Here is a 23,436-nt window from a genome sequence, read left to right on the forward strand (position 1 = left end):
AAATCACGACACGTCCACCATTTCTAATTTTAATATTTATCTTTATTACGCGAAAAGTGCGAATAAACAAAGATCGCAATGGCCTGAACAGGGACGAAGTCTTATCGATAAGTGGTAAAATTGAGAGCATAAATGATCTCGTGATTTATCAACGATGTGTTAATATCGTTAGGTCCTTCTTTTATTTCCTGCATCGCATTTTGGAAGCTCTACTTTTGGAAAATTTCGACGGAATCAGTTTTATTAATAAACCCAGAGAACTGAATGTTTCATAGCGATATCGAGTGCACAGATTAATGAAACAATCCTCGAGTACCTTAACCAACATGATAGGACGTCACTATCCGACTTTCTCGAGTAGTTGGAACAGCCTTGATCTGAAGAGGAAATATGGCCGATCCTCGTTTCGCTGAAATCGTTACATCAGACCTGACGATCTTGCTTTTTAATCGCAATGTCGAATTTCTTTTTTCCTGCCAACGCCGCGTCACGATTGTCTTTTAATTATGCAGTCTTATTTATCTGATGGAGGACTGCCATGCGGAACAAATGTGATTTCGTTTATTTACTCTCGTTACGCTGCTCGACGACGATTACCTCTGCAATCATTCTCGTATCTTTCAGAAAAGAGGGAAGCGCAAACTGAATGAAAACAACGTAGAAGGATAATTTCTTACACATATTATAAGCGCAATAGTGTCGACTACTTTATTATTTACACTGGTGCGACATTAAAACATAAAAAAAAAAAAACGAAAACATAAAAAAAGTATAATTGTTTTTCTCAAAATAATGTTATTGAATGATTTTCGTAATGATGTTAGTTATGAATGACGAAAATGATCTAAATCAAATCATCAAATAAATATGATTCCGTGACAGTGATAAGTGACCTATTTTCTGTTCATTGTTTGCATATTCCAATGTTATACTGAAACCATATCTTTCTTATTACATATTTGATTTTCTTTCAACTTTCGGTCACTTCTTTAAACTATTTCATTCGTGTACTAATTATTCGCACAGACATACGGTAAATCACGAGTCTAGGCGATTGTGTCGAGAAAGTCAATTCTACTAAATCATGTTGTGAAAAGTGATTCGTTGCTTGTCGATAGCCTCAATCGTTATCTTAGTTATCAACACGAGCCACTCGTCTTCGTATTCACGATTGATGAGAGAAAAAGGACGAACTGGAAAAAAATGATTCGCCATGAATCTTTTCAATTGTGAATCGTAGACATCGAGATATCGATACCCACTTACGATAACGGTATACGATATTACGTAGTTCTTTAAACATCACCACTAACTGGAAAAAACAGTACAAAATAAATAAACCTTTCGCTCTTGTTTTACTCGAGTCAGAACAGATCAACATTTTATTTTTCTAGTAATTTTTGTAAAAAATCATTTGTTTCACTCTTCAAATAAAAAAGGAATAAACCGATTGGTTAAATGTTGATTTTGCCAACACTCCCTAACATTGCCGTAGCTTTTTCGAAACAAATATAACGAGGTTCGTACAAAATGCAAAAGTTTAAAAGCTTCGAAATCCATCAAAATGTCGGATGTCAATAATTTATAAAAATCCCGAAGCTTTTCAAGAATCAGCGGTGGAAATTAAAGACATATGAACCTCATCGGGCTAATTACAATGTCATGACACAGACATACTCCTTGGTCACTAAAAGTCACTGTCATTAGTACTGTTTAATCTTTAACGCAACGTTTCTATAGTAAAGTCGTGCCTCGAGCACAGTATAATGTTTGTTTCGACAAAAATCGCGTAATCAATAAGGTATAATTAAATTAATTGAAGTGATTGAATGAAGTTTTCCACGATGTCATTGATACGATGTTTTGATCAGTGAAAAGTATGTAACGAGAAACCGAATGTGGGTTAGGGTCATTGGTAATCGATAAAACGATCGATAATGATCCCGTGAGGATGAACCGCGTCTCATTGGTATTTAAAGCAAGACCTGAAGAGGTTCGAAACGCTGTTTTGTAATCATGACTGCTACAGTAGCTACAAAAAGTATTTTCAGAACGCTTCTGTTATTGATCAATTAATTAAAAGCGAATTCTCGAAAGAAAACCAAACGCTAAATTTCTAATGATCAAGAGAGCCTTATTACAACATATACATATGATAATACTTTTTGTAGTCACTGACATGTGTTTTAAGGTACTTCTTTTATCGGATTGGGATCCGGTTCAGGTAAAACTGGTAAAAGATCGCCTAACAGTTCATTGTGAATTTCCTGATACGTTTTTCCTTTAGTCTCCGGTACTAACATGTGTGTAAATGCCGCTGCGCCAGCCATGATTACGGCGAAGATCCAAAACGTCATATCGGCTCCCAGTTCGTCGTTCATCATTGGGAATGTTTTGGTAACGATGAACATCACAAACCAATTCAACATAACTGCCATACTAGACGCTGCCGTCTTTGTTTCCGGGGAGAACACTTCGCCCATCAGCATCCACGGAACTGGTCCCATACTAAATTAAAAAATCAAACAAATCTGTTTTATACATCGGTTGAAAAAAGTTATGTTATGAATTCTGATTCTTGAAACAATTATCGAGAATCAAAATATGCTATAACTGCTATTAGATGTTTCGGACCTTATATTGGTTTTGGTTTTGATACTTCGGAATTCATATTATATCGATTTTATAACTGTATTTCAGTTCTTCCGGTATGTAGTAAGTAATTAGTTTTTTAAGGCTATTTCAACTGGAATTTTTAATTTGTACGTAGCAAGTAGTAATAGTTTTACGACTGTACACATAAACTTTTCGATTGCTAAGGAAAATATGTACTTATTACTTAACATAACGGTAATCGAAATGAAGAACCGGAGTACAAAACCGAACAATAACAGAATCGATGTAATCGATATAATATCGGTTCTGCAGGACCGAAATCGAAACCCATATAAAACAAAACTGATGTATCCAATAACGGTTATAACATTCTTTTGGTTCTCCTTAACTATTTCGGTCGGAATCAATATATGAAACAGTTATTTTCGGAACGTTTTCAATCTGCGGTTTCATGATACGAATTCCAATATTACCTGAAAAAATGATACTATCGTTAGTCTTACATACCCAATAGAAAATGCGACCATAAAGACGATTAAGGAAGTAAGCGGTAGCCAGCCGAGCGCGCTGACATCATTTCCGCCGTCTTTCTGCTTGAAGTAGTATCCGAGCGCGATCAGGCTGACTGACATAACACTGCTGGAAATCATCAGCAACGGTTTCCTTCCGGCGCGATCCACAATCAACGCAGCGACACCTGACATCACCAGCTACACAAACAAGACATTTTTTTTGCTATTTACCGTGAAAACATTTGCCGTTACACTTACAACTACGACGTAATCAAAGGAAAGAACCTGGCTGAAGAAAGAACTGCTTGCTGATTCGCAATTTTTTCTCCTTACACTATCATGAAAACTCCTGTACGGATTTTGATGTTCTTTTTTTTATAAAATTCGTTCCTTTCGCATAATTTTTAAAAACGTAAATTACATTTCTTAAGTCTGATATTCTTCTCATTTTTCATGATTATAACAATTTCGAATTACTGATTGGAAATGACTTGACAAACAAAATTAGAATACGTTAAAAAGATAAATACGTAATTTTGTGTTTTGTACCAGAGAGACTCAAGGAGGTGGTTTTTATAAATATTTATGTAATTAGAAAATCAACAGGAAATCGAACCTGAACTAGAGCAACGACGATAGATGCAAGTTCCGGAGCCATCGAACTTCCTGACGCTTTAAAGATCGTCACCGTGTAGAAGATAACAGCATTGACGCCGGAGGCTTGCTGGAAGAACATCATTCCAAAGGAAGCTATCATGGCCTTTTTGGTTACCGGAGATTGAATCATCTCGGACATGGTTGGCTTCTTGCCGGCAGACTCCGCCACTACCTTCTGCAGCTCATTTATCTCCTGTTTCTGGTCGTAATTGTCTCCTCTAAGCACTGATAGGGCCGCGGCTGCATCCTGCTTTCTGTTTTGGCCCTAATATGTTAAAAAAGTTTATTGTAAAAAAAAAACGTTCCTCCACTTCGACAGAAGTTAGCATATGAACATTTATGTAATTACACAATAAAAATTTAAAGAGCTTACAGCAAAAATAATATTTTTGTTATAAACAATTGATTTTGCATAAGAAGTTGTAGTATCAGAATAATTCACGATAAAAAAAATGTTTGCGATAACGCACCACCAACCAGGCGGGAGATTCAGGCATCCAATAGAAGGTAAGGAGAAAGAGAACGATGACGCCGGTGCATGCGAGGGCGAAGGGTGAATAACTGAGACAGCTGCCTAGGATAAATGCAATGAAAATTCCAACGGTGAGGAACAGCTGGAACATCGCGCCGAGGGTTCCTTTAGTCGAAACTTCAGCGATTTCCGATATGTAAGTAGGCCCGAGAACGCATCCTGCGCCGATGCCCATGCCAACTAGAAATCGAGCGATGTAAAGGACCTTCACTTCCGACGCCATGAGAATAAGAACCCAAGAGGCCAGGAACGGGATAGATAATAAAAGAAGTGATTTCTTTCGTCCCATTTTGTCCGCCATCGATCCAGCCGGATACGCGCCAACGATGGCACCCAATGGAAGGAAGGAACTGATCCAGGATCCTTGATCCGGGGTGATTTTCAACCATGAATCGGGTGCCGAAAGTTTCGGCAACACTGGTGATGTCCATGCTATTGCTGTGCCGATTCCGATTACTAATATGCAAGCTATAGAGAACAGACAAATAAAAAACGCTCTTAAAATAGTTGTAATATATGTTTATTGTTAATATCGTTTAAACAACCATAATGTATAAATTTGCAAAAAAATGTTGATTCAATCCATCTATTGTTCGCACATGTATGAGCAGCAGAACAATGTGTCGAATTAAAAAATTCCATTTTCCTTCCAAAAGGATTTCTATGGAATATCCAGGGATCAGGAATTGGAGGAACAAATTTCGAATGAAGTCACAAAAATGAAATAGTAGGAGTTTTAATTGAAGTGCATTCGTGTTGAAATTGAAATCGTTCTTTACTGTAATTTTCCTATATTAACGCAATTCGAGAGAGATATTTCGGGAGAGATATATTCGAGAGAGAAAGTTGAATTTTCAGTTCAGAACTTGACTTCGGGTAATATAATATTGATAGAAATCGATTGCGTTTGCTTAATTACACTTCTGATTATCAGCTAATAATCGTATACATTACTGTCAGTTTTATCTACGTTACACTCAAAATCAATTATTAATTTGAGTACCTTGGAGGAGTATGAACTTACGGCCAGAGATAACAGTTGCAATTATCCGAAAACCGATAGCGAAAATGAGAAGGAAATAATCTGCATGTGTATTTAGAGCGAAATACTTACTTAGACATTCGCGAAAACTAGTATGACAGTTTGACCTTACAATTAATGAAAAAGAGAAGATACTGTTCTGATTTGGAGAATTGTAGGTTTTTAGCAAGACAGTGACTTCACTGTTCTTTTTATAATAATGATCCAAGTTAAGTTCCTAATTCATTTTACGATATTCAATCTAAAAGAGTGCCCCAATTATGCTGATTAGAAAACAGGTTCTATAATTATAAATAATGAGATTCCTGACGTAATCAATATTAATTTCAGCAATTAAGACAACAATCAATATCCAATTTCTAATAGCTACTGTCACCTTTTCTTAAAATATTCTCTAGTGATTGATTAAACTGACACTAATTTTAGATTCTCAATCAATGAGAACGCGAACGGGTGTAAAGAAATAACGGAAAACGGTTGAAACAGACGAAGCAAAAAAAAAAACTATGTAGTTCGTTTAGCGTGTTGCTTAGAAGTACCGGAAATAGCGGAGATGTATTGCCACAGCTTCCTGCTCTCCTGACGTACGACGGCTCCATTAATCATCCCCATGCTTTCCATCTCGTCGAAATTAGCGTTTCGTCGGTTGAACGATGGGTCTGCACCTCGAAGAATGCCTTGACGATCGAGATAAACTAACAGCCGAAGATTGATCGACCGTCCTGGATCCCAATCGATCACAAATTCTTTTTCTCAAGCTCCTGTTACTCTAAATTTTCGCGTTTTACGGAATATTCGTCACAACGAGACACGGTGTCGCGAGCACTTTTCAATGAATCTCCGAAATCTGACGGCACGGTAGAGTTCAGGTGAACCGCATATTTCGTTCCAAGCAAATCAGAGTCGATCGAATCGAGTGAAATGGAATGAACGCGATTTCCGGCGAGGGCCATCATATATCGTGGTCGCCACTATCTTGACCATCATTATCGCTAGTCTCAGCTATTATCTCATAATCGAAGGAAAAAACTGTTTGGAAATCACGATTGACGAGTATCGACGCTTACGACAGATTATAGCAACCGATTCATTCGTTTTGAAATTAAGTAAACGTTAAACGTTCTTCCACGCTGATATTATTACAGCGAAGAAAAGTTACTGTGCCGTACAAATATACTTTGCGAATGTCTTGTAAATACGCGTTGATAAGTGAAGGGGAATTTTTAATCGGGTGTAATCTAGCAATCAGTTAGATCACAGCATGTAATACCTGATTTGTTATAATTCCTCAGAAATTCTAATTTCGTCCACCTGTTAAATTGTGCAGTTTTATCCCTCAAAGGAAATCAAACGACACTCTCTTTCATGGCTGCAACGCAAAAAAGTTCAATCGATGAACCTGTGTACTTCCTCATTACGAGTTCCACGATCGGTTCTCTTTTAACTTAAATTTGAATCACACTGAAAATTCAGTAAAGCTTCAAAAGCTTTTTTAAAAACTCTCCTCGATTGATCTACATTCCCTGTTGAAATTGAATTTTTATAACGTATCGTAAAGATGAAAAATTCTTGCTTTGCCGACTCGATTTGCAGTATTTCCTCTGGGATCGTATAAAATATCACGCAGCTTTATTCCAATACATCAACCGTTGATGAGTGTTTTTCAGTTTTTGCAGATTATAAATATCTATATTGTACACACATAATGTACGTTAAAACAACCGATAATTTTTTCTTCAATTTGACCTGTCATACAGATTATTACTTGATCCTCGATAAATGCTTAAAAATACGAGTCATGAATTACTCTAACTTGATTCATTTTTTGGTATCTGTTGATACTCATTAATAATAACAATAAGTTCAGTTCCATTGAATAGCATGTTTGTCGTTCTCGTCCATCGTGATATTTTTCTCAGAAAAACCTAGCATAGTGGTTACTTATATTAGATAATAGATTGTACGGTTTATCAGAGTTTCTGTTAGTAGTAAAGGCTTTTTCTGGTCGATAATGTTCAATGTTCGTAGCAAGCATGCCTGCCGCAAAACTTTTTTATCGTTGACAACGTAATTAATTTTAACGATTCGTATAATGAACAATGTTCAAGTGTTCCTCTCTAGCAGCTAATCCTTTTCAAAATATCAAGATCAAAATTGACGTTATCGCCAAATCGATTTTTGAATAATGATCCATTAGAGGAAATTTTACAATTGTTAGAAAAATGTTGTGTTTTGATATTTTCAATTTCCTTGTCCCGAATAATGTGCAATAGACGTAATTAGATGACAAATCACAACTAACAGGATTCTCTGGCGGTGACAATAGTTAGTCGTGGGTAACCACATGATGGCCATAATTTAGCCATTTCATCCCATCACATCGCGTCGCGGTAACAATTTCTCACGGCCCTCGTTATTCGAGAATTATAGATTGAATTTTAGCTGACAACATGAACAGACGATACGTTATCGATGTGGATTGCACGATGTATCGGGCCGGCGACGTGCGCCGTAGGAATTTAATTATTTCTGACGAGATCCATCAGCGCGAACAGTCATCGGCGAAGGCTAATTAACGGAAAGACTTAATATGTGTTTGTTTGCTAGGTAGCTTTAAATTTTGAAATGAATGAATCGGATGCGTTTTTTAACGTTTAATTTTGATGTATAATCATAAATATATACATAATTAGTGATCATGCTAATCCATCATCATTAATTTATCAGATCTGATCGTAATCCGTATTTTAATTAAATCTATAAAAGATAAAATATCAAGTGATATATTAATTGAAAAATACACACTGATGATTGACGGAATGAAGTATTAACGATGTCATTAGCTGGTCGTATTCTTTGCACCCATTTTCTTCAAATTATAATTAAAACATGACAGATAGGTAATTATTAATGAAGACATGAATAAGAGTGATTAGGATTCGAGTTCATTGTTTGAAAAGTGTTCACTTTATCTTTTAAAGTGTTATTTTGGAATCTAACAAACTCGAGGATTATAAATCAAGTACTTAACCGGTATAATTAGGCATGATTGATTAACAAAAATATTGGAGGAAGAGGGAAAAAAAGGAAGACCAAAATCGAAAAATATTTATTTCATAATCGTCCAGTTTATTGCAAGATTAGGTTTAGATAAATCAAGAATCAGTGTAAAGCGGTGAACTTGCGAATGATATATGAGCGACAGTGCGATAAATCAACCGGTTAGCAACGAAACTTTATCTTAATTGGCTCGGGGATTCGAAGAACATGAAGGAATGGTAATAAATCACGTTTGATCCTGAATGATAATAGCTTGCACGCGCCTTCGGCAATCCTTATCTCGACGATAAATCCGGTCGTGTAGAGAAAACAAATAGGAAGCCGGGAAGGATTAAGATGGCAAATGTTTGAAAACGAGATCAGGATTTAGCGATTACACCTAATCTTTCTGACCAGATTGAATGTATTCGTCTAAAATAGAGTTTCTTGTTTATACATGCTCAGGTAGAAAATAATATTGTCATAGTTTAAGAAAATTTTAGGATCATCTTTTGCTTGAACTAACAATAAGTTAAAAACGAAATATCATCTCGTGAAAGGGTTAAATGTCGTTTTGTGAAGCATTTTTTCGCATAATCTCGTTGTAATCGATTAGTCCGTGGGAGGATTGTAATAAAATAATTAAACGATGTAATTAAATTTATTCATTATTAATAATGATGAAAAAATGCAAATATACTTGAATTAACTTCATACTTAACTGAACGGTACAAAATTTTTTTACTGCAATGTACTGATTCTCTTGTTTCCCATTCCCATTGAAAGCGGTAAATTTTACTGACGCGTTTTTCCCCATGAAAGAATAATAAAACAATCAATCCCACCTCGATATAACAGATTCCGAAATTTAATGCTCTTCTGCACGGAAGTTATTGCAAACAAATCTCCGGTCGATTTTTATTTGCCCGCTGCACGCATTCAAACAGGCGTTGGTATTTCAGGAACTGACCTAATTCAGTATGATCGATTCGCATCGCGTGTTGCATCTAGGAAGCTGACTAGCAAGAAAAAATCAAAGGTAAATCCAAAACAGTTGAGGGGGAAAAAACAGGAGAACAGAGTGCTGTTTGGCTAAATATTAATTAATTAAGAGAAACCGCAGATGCTCGTAGAAAGTCAAGCTTATTTTCAGTTATGCGGTACGTGGAGTCTGAAACACTTTTTTACCGTCCAATTTCGCGGTCCGAATGTTGGACCATTTTATCAGCCAGACAAGACTAATTCTCTCCTGCCTTGCTACTGGACTAAACTCGGAATATTAATGTTACGAAGAACCTCGAACACAGGACTGAAATTACAGTTGAATAAACATCGATATTTTTCACATTTCGAGAGCAAATAAAATTTTTATTTCGTGTACATTGCAAACGTCAAGTTTACACAAAGATAATTTGTATGTAACAAATGTTATTACAAAATATAACGTACGAAATTAAAAAGGGCTTCTGAAAAATGAAATCCAAACAGAAAATGTTGTATCATTTGAATAATATGCACTCAGCTTATGATATTTTGTATCTGTACATTTTATAAATTTAACATTATTTTATACGTTTAAATTGTCTATAAATGTATGAAAATCCACAATATCGTGACATCAAATAATTTAGGCGAAAACGTAATTCAATTAAAAAATGCATAAGAATATTAATACATATAATATATGTTCGTATAAAATAGGAAGTATGATTAAACAACCAGGTCGAAGATTCTTTACACTTTCTTCGAAAAGAGTATTATTTGATGGATGCCAATAATTTTCCTATTTCAGTGAAGATTTCAGGAAACGAGAACCCTCGCTATTTCCCGAGCTTCCGCGTTGCAAACACGGAAGCTGTCATCCAAGTAAAACACCTAAAGCAACCTGGCAACCAAAATCCAGGATGTGTACAACCCTTCGTGCACGAGTTCCGACACGGAAAAATTGCATTCGTTTTTTCTCACCAGATTACAAGTCGTTAATCAAGCACACCATGGACCATTATTCGACTTTGGTTTACCGCGCACTATCGTTCCTGAAGGATTCATATCCATTCTTTTTCGTCTGTTTACTCTTTATGTCTAACTTGTCAAACAGATAAATGCAAAAGTATGCGATGCTTAAAATTGTTCAAATTTTTCCTTAAATGCTAATCTTTCCAACGACCCGAAGAAATATGTTTTTTCTTGCTAAAGAGACACCGATAAATGTAGTAAGATTTGGAAATCAGTATTTCTTCACTTATTATTTCTTCACTGATTATTTGCAGCGACTAACAAAAAATTTGATTCGATACTGAGACGAATTTTATAATTAATTTAGTTTTTAATTATTAATTAATTAGTAAACATATATGTACATTGTCTATCTCATCTGTTTGTATATGGTGTTAAATAATTATTAACTAATAATATTTTGATTGTCGTACTACTGTTAATATTTCACTATATATACTAACAAATAAAGCGAAATCTAAAAACGTATATTTTAGCAACATGACAAATTATTCATCATATATCTTATTCTTATTAAAGCATTAAAACTTGTACCGTTTTTGAAAGATTTATATTTTCTATTCGAGTATGATAAAGAAAATCACGAGCGTCCAAAATATCTATCTTTATTGTTCTTGAGAGACATTCAATCAATTATCTTAGAATAAATAGTACAAAAACATTTTGTTTTCAGGGTGCTTTAGATATTGAGAAACAAGAGAGTATAAAAAAAAAAACACATATATCGCTCGAAACTACATAAACGATGCTTGGACTCTTATAACGTAAGTACAAACGAGTGCGCGTATGTAAATATAGTGGTAAAGCGCGAGGCAGAGCGAAACTTGCTACATATTTCAGTGATATCGGCGGGTCACGAAGCATATCGTAAACCGTGCGCGATTATTATTATATTCGATTGGCTGTCCGGTTTTATAGCCGAATGCCAGCTGAACGTTGTCGATAAGAAACGTTTGCGTCGAAATAGGAACGACAATTTTTCCTCCGACTATCGATGTCCTCGGTCATGGTTAAATCACCAATCGGCCAAAAATAAATTCGCAGTCTGCTCGACTCGAAATTACCGATAAACTCTGTTCTGAGCTTTATCCGAAGAGCGTAATTAAATACAGCGTTCAAGAGCGAGAATGTCACATTGGACGCGCTCGTGCAATCGGGTTCATTTGTTCCTACGGGGGTGAAAATCGTAAATGAATTCTAAGTAGTCTGACAGAATCTACTTAATACATCGTGGGAAGAGTGAAATGAAATCTGAAATAATTTCTGCATTTGTAAGTAGCAACTTTCAAAAATCAGTAAAGAAAGTAACCGTGCAGCTATTCGAATATACCTCGAATACATTGACATTCAGTAACTTCGAATCACATCCACAAATAAAAATCTATTTTATCCTGGACGTAAAGTACAGGACATGCAGAACAGAATGAAAGACACTGAAAAGGGAGAATTTTACCCCGGTAAGAAGCAAAAGACAACCGATTTATCGTATTCTACATACTACGTAGCTTACCTAAATATAAACTTACGTGCTAATAAGGCCCGTGGTGTAGGTAATCAGAGTAACTTATCGATTATCACTGCGACAGCGCTCGTTAAACCGCGGGTAATCGTTTCTTTTTCATTTTATTTTGGCAGGAATCAGGATCACGAGGCTGTCTTCTCTTCATTGACAAAAATAAAATCTAGATTATCTATAAAACGTCCCGGTATAATCTCGGTCGGACTTAACGTTAATTTAAAACGACCCTACGTTAAAATTACGAGTACGAAACTAGACATTCATTGTTTACTTCCTTTCACTTTGTTCTTCTCGGTTTTATTTTGCTTCGAGCTCTTTCACGATCAAAATGAGATCAATTATTGAATTAGATCAGTAAATTCGCGTTTACATCGCAAAAAAGGGTTTTGATCGATGAACTTTACGAAAGTAACTTTCTCAGTCTTTGTCATGTTAAATAATCAATACGAAAATTAAAAAAAGAAAGACACGATAAAGAAGCAGAAACAAAAGATAGCCAATTTGTAGATTCGTTCGTTGATATCAGAAACTGTGAGACAAGAAAACGGAATCGACTTTTTTTACGATCCGGTGCGCACACGCGTACAGAAACATGTTTCCATGAAATAAAAAGTACGTTCGTTGACGGAACCCGCGAAATCTGTTTCAATAGCGAAACCGGGATCATCGAAATGATCTCGCTTCGTTTCGAACTCATCGAAAATCGCGTATTTCTGTCATCGAATCTGTCTTTGATTTATTCAAAAACGAAAAAATATTTCTAATCGCGACTGAAAACCCTCCTGTACGTTTAAAAAAGGAGAAACGCACGGGGAGCGTAAATCGATCCGGCGTGCTTTGCAAAAAAAAAAGCGAAACACAGTCAAGGGGAAGTTAAATTTTAAGCAACGCGTTGTACAAGAAGATCAATTTCCCGGTATCGGTTGTGTACATCAGTTTATATCGTCTGCTAGTCATCTTATCGATCAGTGTTTTCGTCTCGATCTCACTGTGGTGAGGGCTCCAACGGATGGACACCACAGATATTCTAGTCGTCTCCCATGGAATCGTGTCTAACACCTGAATCACAAACGAATGTAGTTAAAATAAATCTCTTTGTTCCAGACACTCTTCAAAGAATAATGAGGATATGAACAGGATCATAAAAGAAGTTTTGTGAAGAAAGTTTCTTATAAAAAGAAACAAATGAATATATCTCGAATTTAGTCTTGTAATTAAAAAGTTTATGAAATGCGACAATAGTGTTGGATCATCAAAAAATTTCTAACTTTTTGTTATCAATTAGTGTTAGCAATTAGTAAAGCCAAAGCCTATGTAATATGTATAGTAGCTACGATGTAACAAAACTTTTATATTAATAGCGTAGGAAAAGACACTTAAAATAAAAAAAATAAAAAAAATGGGACTCTAGAGTATAAAATTCTATAAAAATTTTTGACGAAATCGATAGTTACCTGACCGTCCTGTGTGTCCGGACTGTCCAGGCTTAGATAATCCAGGCTAGTTGCACTGTACGCTAAAAGTACACTGTACAAAGGGAAGCATTTCAATCGCGTGGTCGGTAGACCCTCATCCGACGACACCAGACTGTTCGGGCCCTCGCCTAACTTGGTAACTTGAACTTCCGATTCTTGGTGATAAGTAATCTGAAAATTGAACGAAACCCGCATCGCAAGCTAAGTATCATTACATCACAATTAACAGCAGTTTATCTGATTGTCAGTTAGCAGATTACGTGTCAAACTATACCGACCTCTTTGGTATCCTTATCGGTGCTGAGGCAGGCGTGAAGAACCCTGGTCCTTGGATTCCTGGTGCTTCTGTGAGCTTCGAAGAAGCTTCTGGGATCAGTCAAAACCAGAACGCCTCTCCAACTCAAATTACGTTCTAGCCAACCCGTGCTAGAAATGGCACCTATCTGTAAAATAAATTATTCACGTATTTTTAATTATTTTTTTTTATATCTAATTAACAGTTTTATATTCTAATAAATTCTAAAATCTAATTCTAAAAAATAGAAACTGCTTCAATAAATCAGGGTCGAATGTAAACGCTACGCTTTATCGTTGATCAAATTAGTAGGTGAAAGTGAGCCTATAATGCTCACGTTTAATAGGATCAAAACTTAAAGTCTCTTACCCTGCTTATATACTCCACGTAGACACCCTCGCGTTTCCCTTCTGTTAGGCTGGCCACATATTTTTCTTCCATGGTCTGAGTGGCATTCAATGGATCTTGTTGAGTAGTAGGCTTCAATTGTACCTCTCTGATGTACGCGATCAATTCCGGATTGTCCATCGAGACGCTGTTCAACACGTAGTCCCTGGTCATGTTGGCATCGAACGCCTGTCTCCTGTAACGTAATATCTACTTTAATGTTTGCATGCGTGTACACGTACGCGTCGAATGAATGGACTCTTATTAAAGCTTTTGTAGGCGTTTTAAAGGCGTTTGTGTTTGTACAGGTAACACTCGTGATGATTAGCCTGAAGTTCCTGGATTAGGTCGTTAGCTAATGAGCATTGTATACATGCGTTAGAATTAAAAAGAATAGAAAGAATCAAGAGAATCTGAATCTAAATGAAATAAGAGACGAACAAATTTTTGCCTCAAGTTTGGTTCGCAAAAGAATGGAAAGAATCAAGAGAATCTGAATCTAAATGAAATAAGAGACGAACAAAGTTTTGTCTGAAGTTTGGTTCGCAAAAGAATGGAAAAAATCAAGAGAATTTGAATGTAAATGAAATAAGAAACGAACGAATTTTTGCCTGAAGTTTGGTTCGCAAAGTTTATTCTATAGATTAATGAGTAGCAGTCTACTTAAAAGATGGTGGCGAAATAAGGGCATCACAAAATTGAACAAAAATATGGATTTACAAGACTATATTTCTCGTTCTTATATAAAAAGATGATGTTTTATTCGTCAGGTATCTCTTTGGAAAGAGGAAAGTTAAATCCGTACACTGTAATTGAACTGGATGATAAAATAGAGAGAAACTGTTATAGACAATATTGGAGATGGAATTAATACTTGTAGATGATTGTTGATAATAATCTCTTTAGGCGTCTGTCGTTAATGTTCTTGTTGAGAGATCACCGAGTCGAGAAGCCTTTGTCACAAGCGCGCGAGAGAACAGATAATTATTGGGTGACCTAGTAATTAACTCTGCTTAGCAATCGTGTTTCTTTAACGCGACTAAGAGGAATAAGGGAACTGAACACGGATCTCGCAATTAGAAAATAAGTGACTGTTTCTTCTCTCCTCTTCCGCCTCTTTCTCTCTGGTGGCATTTAACAATATACAAAGACGAGCAATTAAATTAGTCTGCTTGAGGAATATGTATAACACACATACTATCCCTAATCCTTATCTAACTAAGCTCGTTGAATTACTTTTCAAAGTCAAGCATTGTTAATTTTCCATCACTTCCAGAATTAAATAATGGTAAGCACCACTTTCGCATTTTCACCAAGCTCGGATTAATTTAAACTAATTTTTGAAAACCTAAAATAAATCTATCTCTAAAAGATTTATTATTAAGAATATTTAAATAATTTGCAATTATTCTTCGTGGAAAATGTAATTAAAGTTTTGGTGTTGGGAACGTTTAATGTCAAGTTAATCGGAGCTTAGTGAAAATGGTCCTGAGTGATGCAGAAATATCCATTACATTCGTATGGTTATCAAACAAATGAATCTCGAACGACAGAAATAACTAACGAGATAAATAATTCAAGTCCTCCATCAATCAAACGTTAATAACAATTCATACACGATTGTTATCAATAGATCAAATTCTTTCAGCAAAAATAAAGTTAGATAGTACTTTTTCGCAAATTCCGATCAGAAACCGCGATCAAATATTTGATTTGATTTTCTATGATACCCGACACGATAAGGCGAACAGAACGAGCTTGAAAATTTGGAAACGGTGCGGCAATTGAAAAAGGTTGATTGCACGTTTCCGATGTCACAAACAACGGTTAATTGAAATCGATCGTATCGTTTACAATTTTCCGTTTGCATTTCTCTGATTGCCCTATATTGAAGCAACGTTCCATCGCGTACGTTCTCTACCGTAAAAAAATGAAGTGTAGAGAGGAACAAAAAAAAAAGCAATATAAATGACAAGATCCGCCTAATTACTTATTTAAAGTCCCATTATACTGTAGACTCTCTGTTAATGCAAGGGATCGCGTATGAAAGGCTAAAGTAAAACAAAAGGAACGATGAAGAGAGGAAGATAAACGTAATGACTGCTTTAGAAGCGTCAGAGAGTCTGCTGTTTTACGAGACTATAAAATTTTACGTTCCCGCGCACTGAATTGAAGGACGCTCTAACTTTCAGTGTCTCACGACGCATCGTTTTTTTTCCGATAAACTTACATATACATATACAGTTGTGAAGAAAATCGAACCAGACATGAAACATTACTATCCAAGCTTACAGACATTTATCGAACTCGGAATTAATCAGTTTACTTTAGTAATAAGTACTGAGGAGGATGAAAAACGTCAACTATTATTATCGATTAATTTTAATTTATAACGTTTTACCTCAAGGCCGCAGCCTCGCTCCAGACAAGAAGCAAGGCCATGGCTGTGGAAAAAGCGGCGAGGAAGGCTAGGCAGGGGGCCACTCTCCTCCACCAGCTTTTCTTATAGTTCGTCATCGTGGTCCCTGACAGCGTGGAGCCCGCGGGTGGTTGCAGGACGCCGTTCACTGGGGGGATCCCGGCGGGGGCCATTCTGCAAACACAAAATCGTCTCTTGTCAACAAAACTCTGAAAATCTTCTATCATGTTTATATATGCATTCGGTTCAAATCATGTACATATTGAACTACCGCGTACTGAAATTGAATTAAACTGAAAAAATGGTACAACTGTAAAATATTCAACGCAAAGTTCAGGATAAATCAATAAAAATCACTTTACGTCTTGATAAAGTCAAAGTGAATTCAAATTAAGCACATCGTACGCGTTACATACATATATGCTTCATCCCTTTTTCATTTCCCATACGCAAGCAACGTATATACGTCGCGTCTGGCATTTCACGCGACGCACCGTGCCTTGAATAAAGTTATTAGAATATAAACACAAACCCAATTGCGTCCTTGCATAATGCAAACTGTAATCAATGTGAGCGCGCTAAGCGATTATGTGCCGCTACAATAATACCTCTGCATAAAAGGATAGTATGCGGATTCATTGCTATTCTCTGTATTAAATATTATATGCATACACGCAGAATAATATTATACGGGAACGAACCTGAATCCAAACCGGTCAGCCACAACATAATCCTTCTTACGTTCACCGAGTGAATAACTAAACTTTCACACGATGCAATAACGCAACTGTATCTTAACTGATGCAACCACTTTTCTTGTCTGCCATGCGACCCCATTTTCCGTGTTCGATCCGAACGATAGCACGACGTAATCTTGTTATGACTTTGATGTAGATATCGTACTCTGGATTCAATCGTTAGTCGCGAGAAAATGATAATCGACAGATTGCGCGCGGAGGAAAAGTTGAACAGATGATCAGAATGGAAGAAGTGATTTATCAAAGGAAATTGATTCATGGATGAGGACAATTGCGAGAATCAGAAGGGATGAAAGCAACGATGCAAGCTCGGTTACGGGCGAAAGCACATTTTTCACTCGCGAGCTTTTCTCATTACGTTTTCTGCATAATGCATTTCTCGTTTCGTTTGCGTTATCGTTCCCGGGCTCCCGTTTCGTAAGCTCAATTTTTTGTTCGTGAGAAATACTAGACTGGAGGGAATAATTTGAGAAGGAACGCTGCCCAGTGTCACAATTATTTTCGTTGCACTACAATAATGCGAGAACGGTGTATCCTATACATAATCTACTTGCGGGTAATGAAATGAAAGCTTAATGAGAAAAAGTAGCATGTAAACGTTCTGGTTATTGGTATTCTACTCCTCTTTTTGGCTTTTCGGCGAGTTACATAGAATAGAGCTTGAGAAGCTGAATGAAAGAGAAGCGCAAAAGAGGATAACGTGCTCATGTACTTTCCATTGAGAAAATGCAAAACCACGAGGCCTAGACGTTCTACATTCAAGGGGAAACGTAGATGCACGAGTGTAGGCGAACGCTTTCTAAAAGCGATTTTTTACAATCAAACAGGATTTCCGCGTGCTTGCTTGCACAGAAAATTCGAGGGGCTAACGATCAGATATTTCTGTGCAAATACGTTTCAAAAGGCTTTATTATTAAAAAGCTTTACTCACGCGATACATACTGCATTTCTCTAGATATAATCACAATCAGCAATAAACTGTTTTATAAGAACAAAAAATTTGTGATTCTTTTTCATTATTATTTATTTTATCATAAGATTTATATTAGATTGCACGTTCTGTCGCAGCTTAATTTTCTCAAGAATAGCCAAGATATTACCACGCATTCCGCGCGTTAAACGCTCTTTAAATTAAACGACCCAATTGGTGTTGCTTAAAACCTTTTCGCTCGTACCGTATGGCATATGGCACACGAACGAGGTATTACATTTTCGAAATTCTTATGCAGTCATAATGAACTGCGAGATATATTTTTATTCTTAAATGTTTCACGAATGTCTTTTACTCGGGCGAAAAGCTTTTTTGACATGACCTATTTGGTTTAGAAATCATGAAGCGTGGTATATTTCTTGCAAGTTAGTATGCATACATATATATCGTGGAAAATGGGAATTGTACGTTTACGATGAAAATTGAAATAGTTTCGCGACTGTTCCTAACTCTGCCTTTACGTACACAAAAGTCTAAATGCATGAATGGTGTTGCACAACACGTAACTACTAGCATTATTCAAGTAAATCCTGTTCATACATATAATAATTATAAACATTTATTTTCAACGATGAATTTTCATTGTGTATTGATAAATTTTCACATTTTTATACCTGCACCGCAATGTAAACTTTTTGGATCACGCGTGGGTGAACGGAAAAATGATAACGTCTATCGAGGACTTCCACACTGTTTCGTGGCACGAGTCACGATAAGGAAAACTAAAAACAAGGACTAAATCATCTCGCTATTAGAGACGCTTTAAAAATAGGAATAAACTCAGCAGAAATGCATATACTGTTTAAATTTAAGACAAATTCAAGCATAAATTAAGTTATATATTGTACTTATAGTAAAGAGCAAAAGTGAAACATCACCCTTTAAAACTGAATAACATTTTTAAAATCGAATCACGTAAAATGGTATATATATTTTTTGTTCATAATAGCCCATTCCGTATTTACATTTTTAATATTAAAATAGCACTGTACCTCGTCGAACTACAATATATCGAAAATTAAGAATTCGTGAATATTTACAAATGAGAAAGCGACGCTTCAGGCAAAGTTGTTCGGGCACAGTATTGGTAAACTCCGATCCCATTCATAGGGCTTCGCGGTTAACCACGCGCGAAACGATAAGCGGTGTATCAACAGTGCATAGTAAAAACGAATTTAGTGATTCGCCAAAGAAGTCCTATAAATCTGTAGTATACATACATCACAAAAGGCGCACGCTGCACCATTCGTCACAGAGATAACTTCGAAAAGAAAACGACCCATCCATCTGTGAGGAAACCGTAGTCGGTTTAACGTGTGACAAAAGAAAAACGAAAAGATTAAGACAGAAACTCTTCGTTTGAAATTAGAAAATCCGTTTAACCAAAATGAAAGCAAAATCATGGAGAACTAATAAATGTATGAATTGTAATTCCCATTACCAAACTGCAGAGTTTATACATTTATACTAAAATTGTCTCTGTGAAAATGTAAAATATGCATATAATAATAATAACATCCAAGATGTAGGATCAAAAGTGAAGTGCACTTTCTAGAGTGACGTAACAAATGTTTTACTTTTCAGAAAAATCCACAGTCTATCCATTAGAGATCTAAGGATGTATCTTTCATTTGTTATCTAATAAATGCAATAATGCTTTTAGTATTCACTGCAAACTGCTCTGGAGGAAAGGAAGAAGTGTATAATTGCGTCCGAGCAAATTCGAGAAGAACCTCGAACTCAATATTGGAATAATTAATCACCAAGTAAATGAAAGGAAAACAACGAAAAATAATTGTGCACTTTTCACTAGCTACCATAAAGCTTCGTGCTTATGGAGGAAAAGAAGAGAGAGGACACGTAATCCTTGTGATCCTTTCACCTAAGAAAATAAATACATAGTAACACAGTCGATAAAGCAACTCTAAACATTTGCAATTTCCTCATAAATGTGTCAGTGAAAATGCGGTAGCTTTCTACGATATTGGCCTCCGTGTCAGTCACAAAACCGATGCCACACATGTATATGAACAATCTCATACACAGTAGCTCTGTACTGAATTTAAACAATGAAGGTGAGTTAGAAAGAAAAACTGAAGTATCAAATGTTTGCATTGTGAAACAAACTGAAACTTTCTGAATTGCTCTTTAGAAATTACATGTTTGAAGTTCGAATGTACATATACATACATACATTATGTACGCATCTGCGCATGTATAGAATGAGAACTTTGTGGCGCGTTTCATTTCGCTACTAACAATTGCAATAATTGATAAGTATAACTATCAAAATACTATCAACGAACCAATTATTGCAATGATTGCAAATGTTCGTATAACTTACACATACATACATGGACATGTATATCAAAGATTCATATGGCTTTACTATACAACGTACGATTAGCAACACGTATACATACTTGGCTTTCATGGGCTCCATGCCGGTCCAGAATAATTCGCCTGGCGGAAAGGAAGTTTCGATAATGTACAACATTCACGTGGCTCGTTTCGCATCCACGTTCGTGACGCGATCATCGCCCGGAAGACATCGGCCAAGGCTGTTTCACCAAGCCGACCTCCTGCACATCCTCTCGTTGTCTACTCCTCTTCGAGCGGACACTGCACTCAGCTGGAGCGGCGGCGATGGCGTATGTGCATGCGTTACGTGTTTTCCTTTCTAGAAAGCCGGCAACAATAAAAGCGGCGTTGCTCCGAACGGGAACGTTCGCTTCGTGTCTTTCCAAATCTATCTGTTTCTTTATCTTCGTTAGTAATTCGCAATCCTGTCTTTTTTTCTCCAAATACACGAAATCCAAGTCTTCTCATCAACCTTTGCCGAGTCACAAGTTCCTCGATCTTTTCTATTTCACTTCTTCAAATTCGTGTGTTGCGGACAATCATTTACGCACTACTGTTCCGGAACGAAGAATCACGCAAACAGAGAGTATCGAAATGTATTGCTGTGGATCGTTAGAAATCAGCCCTTAAATTCTGCTCCGGAGTAAGGGAACAAAGCTTTCCTCAGAGCGGTTCGTGCGAGCGTATCGACGAGCGTCCGGCGTCGATCGGCTCCGAAGCGTCGAGGTCGAAGGAGCCACGAGAACAAAGGGAACGAGGAGAACGGCGCGTAACCGGAGTCTCTATATTATGTAGTACGGAACTCGTACAGAGTCTACGTCTACACGAACGAAAGTTGATTAGCACAACAGCGGTGTTGTGCGGTAAGCAAGTACGGGAAGCGTCGAGCGTGTGTTGTCGTCGAATGTCGCACGTGTCGCACTGCAGAGCGACACACAATTCACAGCACGACCGTTCCTGCCGCTTCTTCCCTCCTTCTTTACTTTTCTTCCTTTCTCCACTTGGCTCTCTTTTCCCCTTTTTATTCGTACTTTCTCTCTTCTACGCCGACGTCGACGATGCTCCGTCCTCCAACGCTCGCGCTCACGCGACTTTCTGGCTTGGCTACCAGCGCAGACACACGACGACCACGAAGCGACTACGACTGCGATGACGATGGACGACGGGCCGAAGCCCGTCCCGTTCTTCTTCTGTCTTCTCTCCCGCCTCTTGGTTCAAAGGGGAACACGCGTCGCGTGTGTTTAGCAAGGCCCGTTGCCACGGTGAAGGGAAAAACGCAAAAACGCGTATGTATATGCCTCGTCCCGTGGCGAGAAGCCGACTGCCCTCCAGCACCTGGAACGGCCGATGCTAGTATAACAGGGTACAATGCCTCCTGTATCGAATGTCCTTCTTTTAACACCGGCTCCGGCATTTGCCTCCTTGTCTATCCTCTTCAACCTCGTCCCTCTCACTCGCTTTTACGAGGACATTCCGTGCTCACCGTTCTCCTATTAACCGCCAGGTAGATCCCAGTGACTCTCAAACACCTATTCACCTATGCGAGGTATGCCTGCTTAGTGTTCCAACCCTATGTTTCAACCCCGCTTAAAGTACTGCTTGCCACTGACTTGGCATCGACTCAAACAATGCATTATCTTTCTTACCTTTCTTACCCATAATCAATCTTTCTCTTTCGTCAATGAACAAAATGTTCCTACGTCTATTTCAAATAAATAATAAAAGTGACAAAGAAGGGAGTCAGTTTGAACAATACACTAAGATCTGAAATATTTATAATAATCGCTTTGTGAGTCTTAACAATAAGCGTGAACTCGCTGTGGCGCGACGCGCAAGCTGCGGAGTCACGCTGCCTTTTCCCTTGTTCCAAGGGGTAGCAACTACAGCTTATAGCGAAAGAACACGGCAGCGCGGGTCTCTTGGTTGGTCATCGTTACTCTATGCCACGTTCTACGTACGTCCGGTAGCGTTGTAAAAGCGTTATCGATCCTACGACTCGTGCCCGCCTTTGTGTTCCACGCTACAGACCGGAATCCCAACCGCAGACGAGAATCGAACACCGAGTTTCTTAATTGAATGGATAGCGGCCTTATGTCGTGACTTTCCGAACGATCGCTCGATGTTCAAATGTGGAAGCACCAACAAGGAAATGCGAAGTGGCGAATTCTTCTTTAACCATTTTAAACTTGTTGCTTTATTTAACCATTATTCGTTGCTATTTCTTTTAGAAATCTTGAAAATCATATTAAGGATTCCAGTATTTTGTATTCTTAAAAAGGTTAATAAATCTGAAGACCGTTCTCGACGGGAAAATAACTTACGATGATAAATGAATAGCAATATAGTTAAATCTCCCTTTATAAACCCATTATGCGAACATTGAACATTCTATTAGATGTCGGGAAGTGTTTTTTCTAAAAGAAAGTTTTTTCAAAAAGATTTTTTCTAAAACGTGATTCTTGGAAAAATTTCTCAAACTTTTTCCCATATTTAATATTATATGAGGTGACTTAATATTACAAAGAGATACCTAATATTATTTGAAACAAAATTGCAAAGTGTTGGTTTTATAGTTAATGTAGAAAATTATTTATAAACAAACTCTTATGTGAACACATTTATAAGTTATTAATTTGCATTTCGGTTCTCCATATCCACTCAATGTTCGTCCAGACAATCCGAAGGCATTCGACGGAAACAAAAAATCGTTGTAAGTTTTCCACCGGCTACTTACATTCTTCTCCCTGCGAAACAAAATGGTTTCATGAAAAATACAATGAAATATTTCATTGTCTACCCATAAAAATGGGACGCTTA

At 37.1% G+C, this 23,436-nt stretch overlaps 2 protein-coding genes across 3 annotated transcripts in view; both read right to left on the bottom strand.

Annotated features, from left to right (window-relative positions):
• The window catches only part of LOC108622488 (facilitated trehalose transporter Tret1), a 12,640-nt gene extending 6,660 nt beyond the window's left edge, over nucleotides 1-5,980 (bottom strand). Inside the window, exons 1-5 of the mRNA XM_018020400.1 lie at nucleotides 5,899-5,980; nucleotides 4,256-4,785; nucleotides 3,745-4,050; nucleotides 3,124-3,326; nucleotides 2,246-2,508 (exon numbers count right to left, since the gene is read on the bottom strand). Of these exons, the coding sequence (XP_017875889.1) occupies nucleotides 2,246-2,508; nucleotides 3,124-3,326; nucleotides 3,745-4,050; nucleotides 4,256-4,785; nucleotides 5,899-5,980 (1,384 nt within the window). The remainder of the gene's footprint in view (nucleotides 1-2,245; nucleotides 2,509-3,123; nucleotides 3,327-3,744; nucleotides 4,051-4,255; nucleotides 4,786-5,898) is intronic.
• Nucleotides 5,981-11,003: 5,023 nt separating this feature from the next.
• Nucleotides 11,004-21,977, bottom strand: LOC108622186 (protein Star). 2 transcript variants are annotated; one of them, XM_018019896.2, is made up of 6 exons: nucleotides 20,682-21,977; nucleotides 16,492-16,683; nucleotides 14,073-14,286; nucleotides 13,687-13,851; nucleotides 13,388-13,579; nucleotides 11,004-12,992 (listed from the first exon to the last, which is right to left on the bottom strand). In XM_018019896.2, exons 1-6 carry the CDS (start codon nucleotides 20,753-20,755, stop codon nucleotides 12,807-12,809), a joined length of 1,023 nt encoding a protein of 340 aa, XP_017875385.1. In that variant the 5' UTR covers nucleotides 20,756-21,977; the 3' UTR covers nucleotides 11,004-12,806. The 2 variants fall into 2 exon arrangements, with proteins under 2 accessions (XP_017875385.1, XP_026667169.1); XM_026811368.1 differs by lacking the exon at nucleotides 20,682-21,977 and adding an exon at nucleotides 17,211-17,302.
• Nucleotides 21,978-23,436: the final 1,459 nt, after the last annotated feature.

This window comes from Ceratina calcarata, unplaced genomic scaffold (genome assembly GCF_001652005.2).
Source record: "Ceratina calcarata isolate Rehan_Ccalc_2016 unplaced genomic scaffold, ASM165200v1 scaffold111, whole genome shotgun sequence".
In the NCBI taxonomy this organism is placed as follows: domain Eukaryota; kingdom Metazoa; phylum Arthropoda; class Insecta; order Hymenoptera; family Apidae; genus Ceratina; species Ceratina calcarata.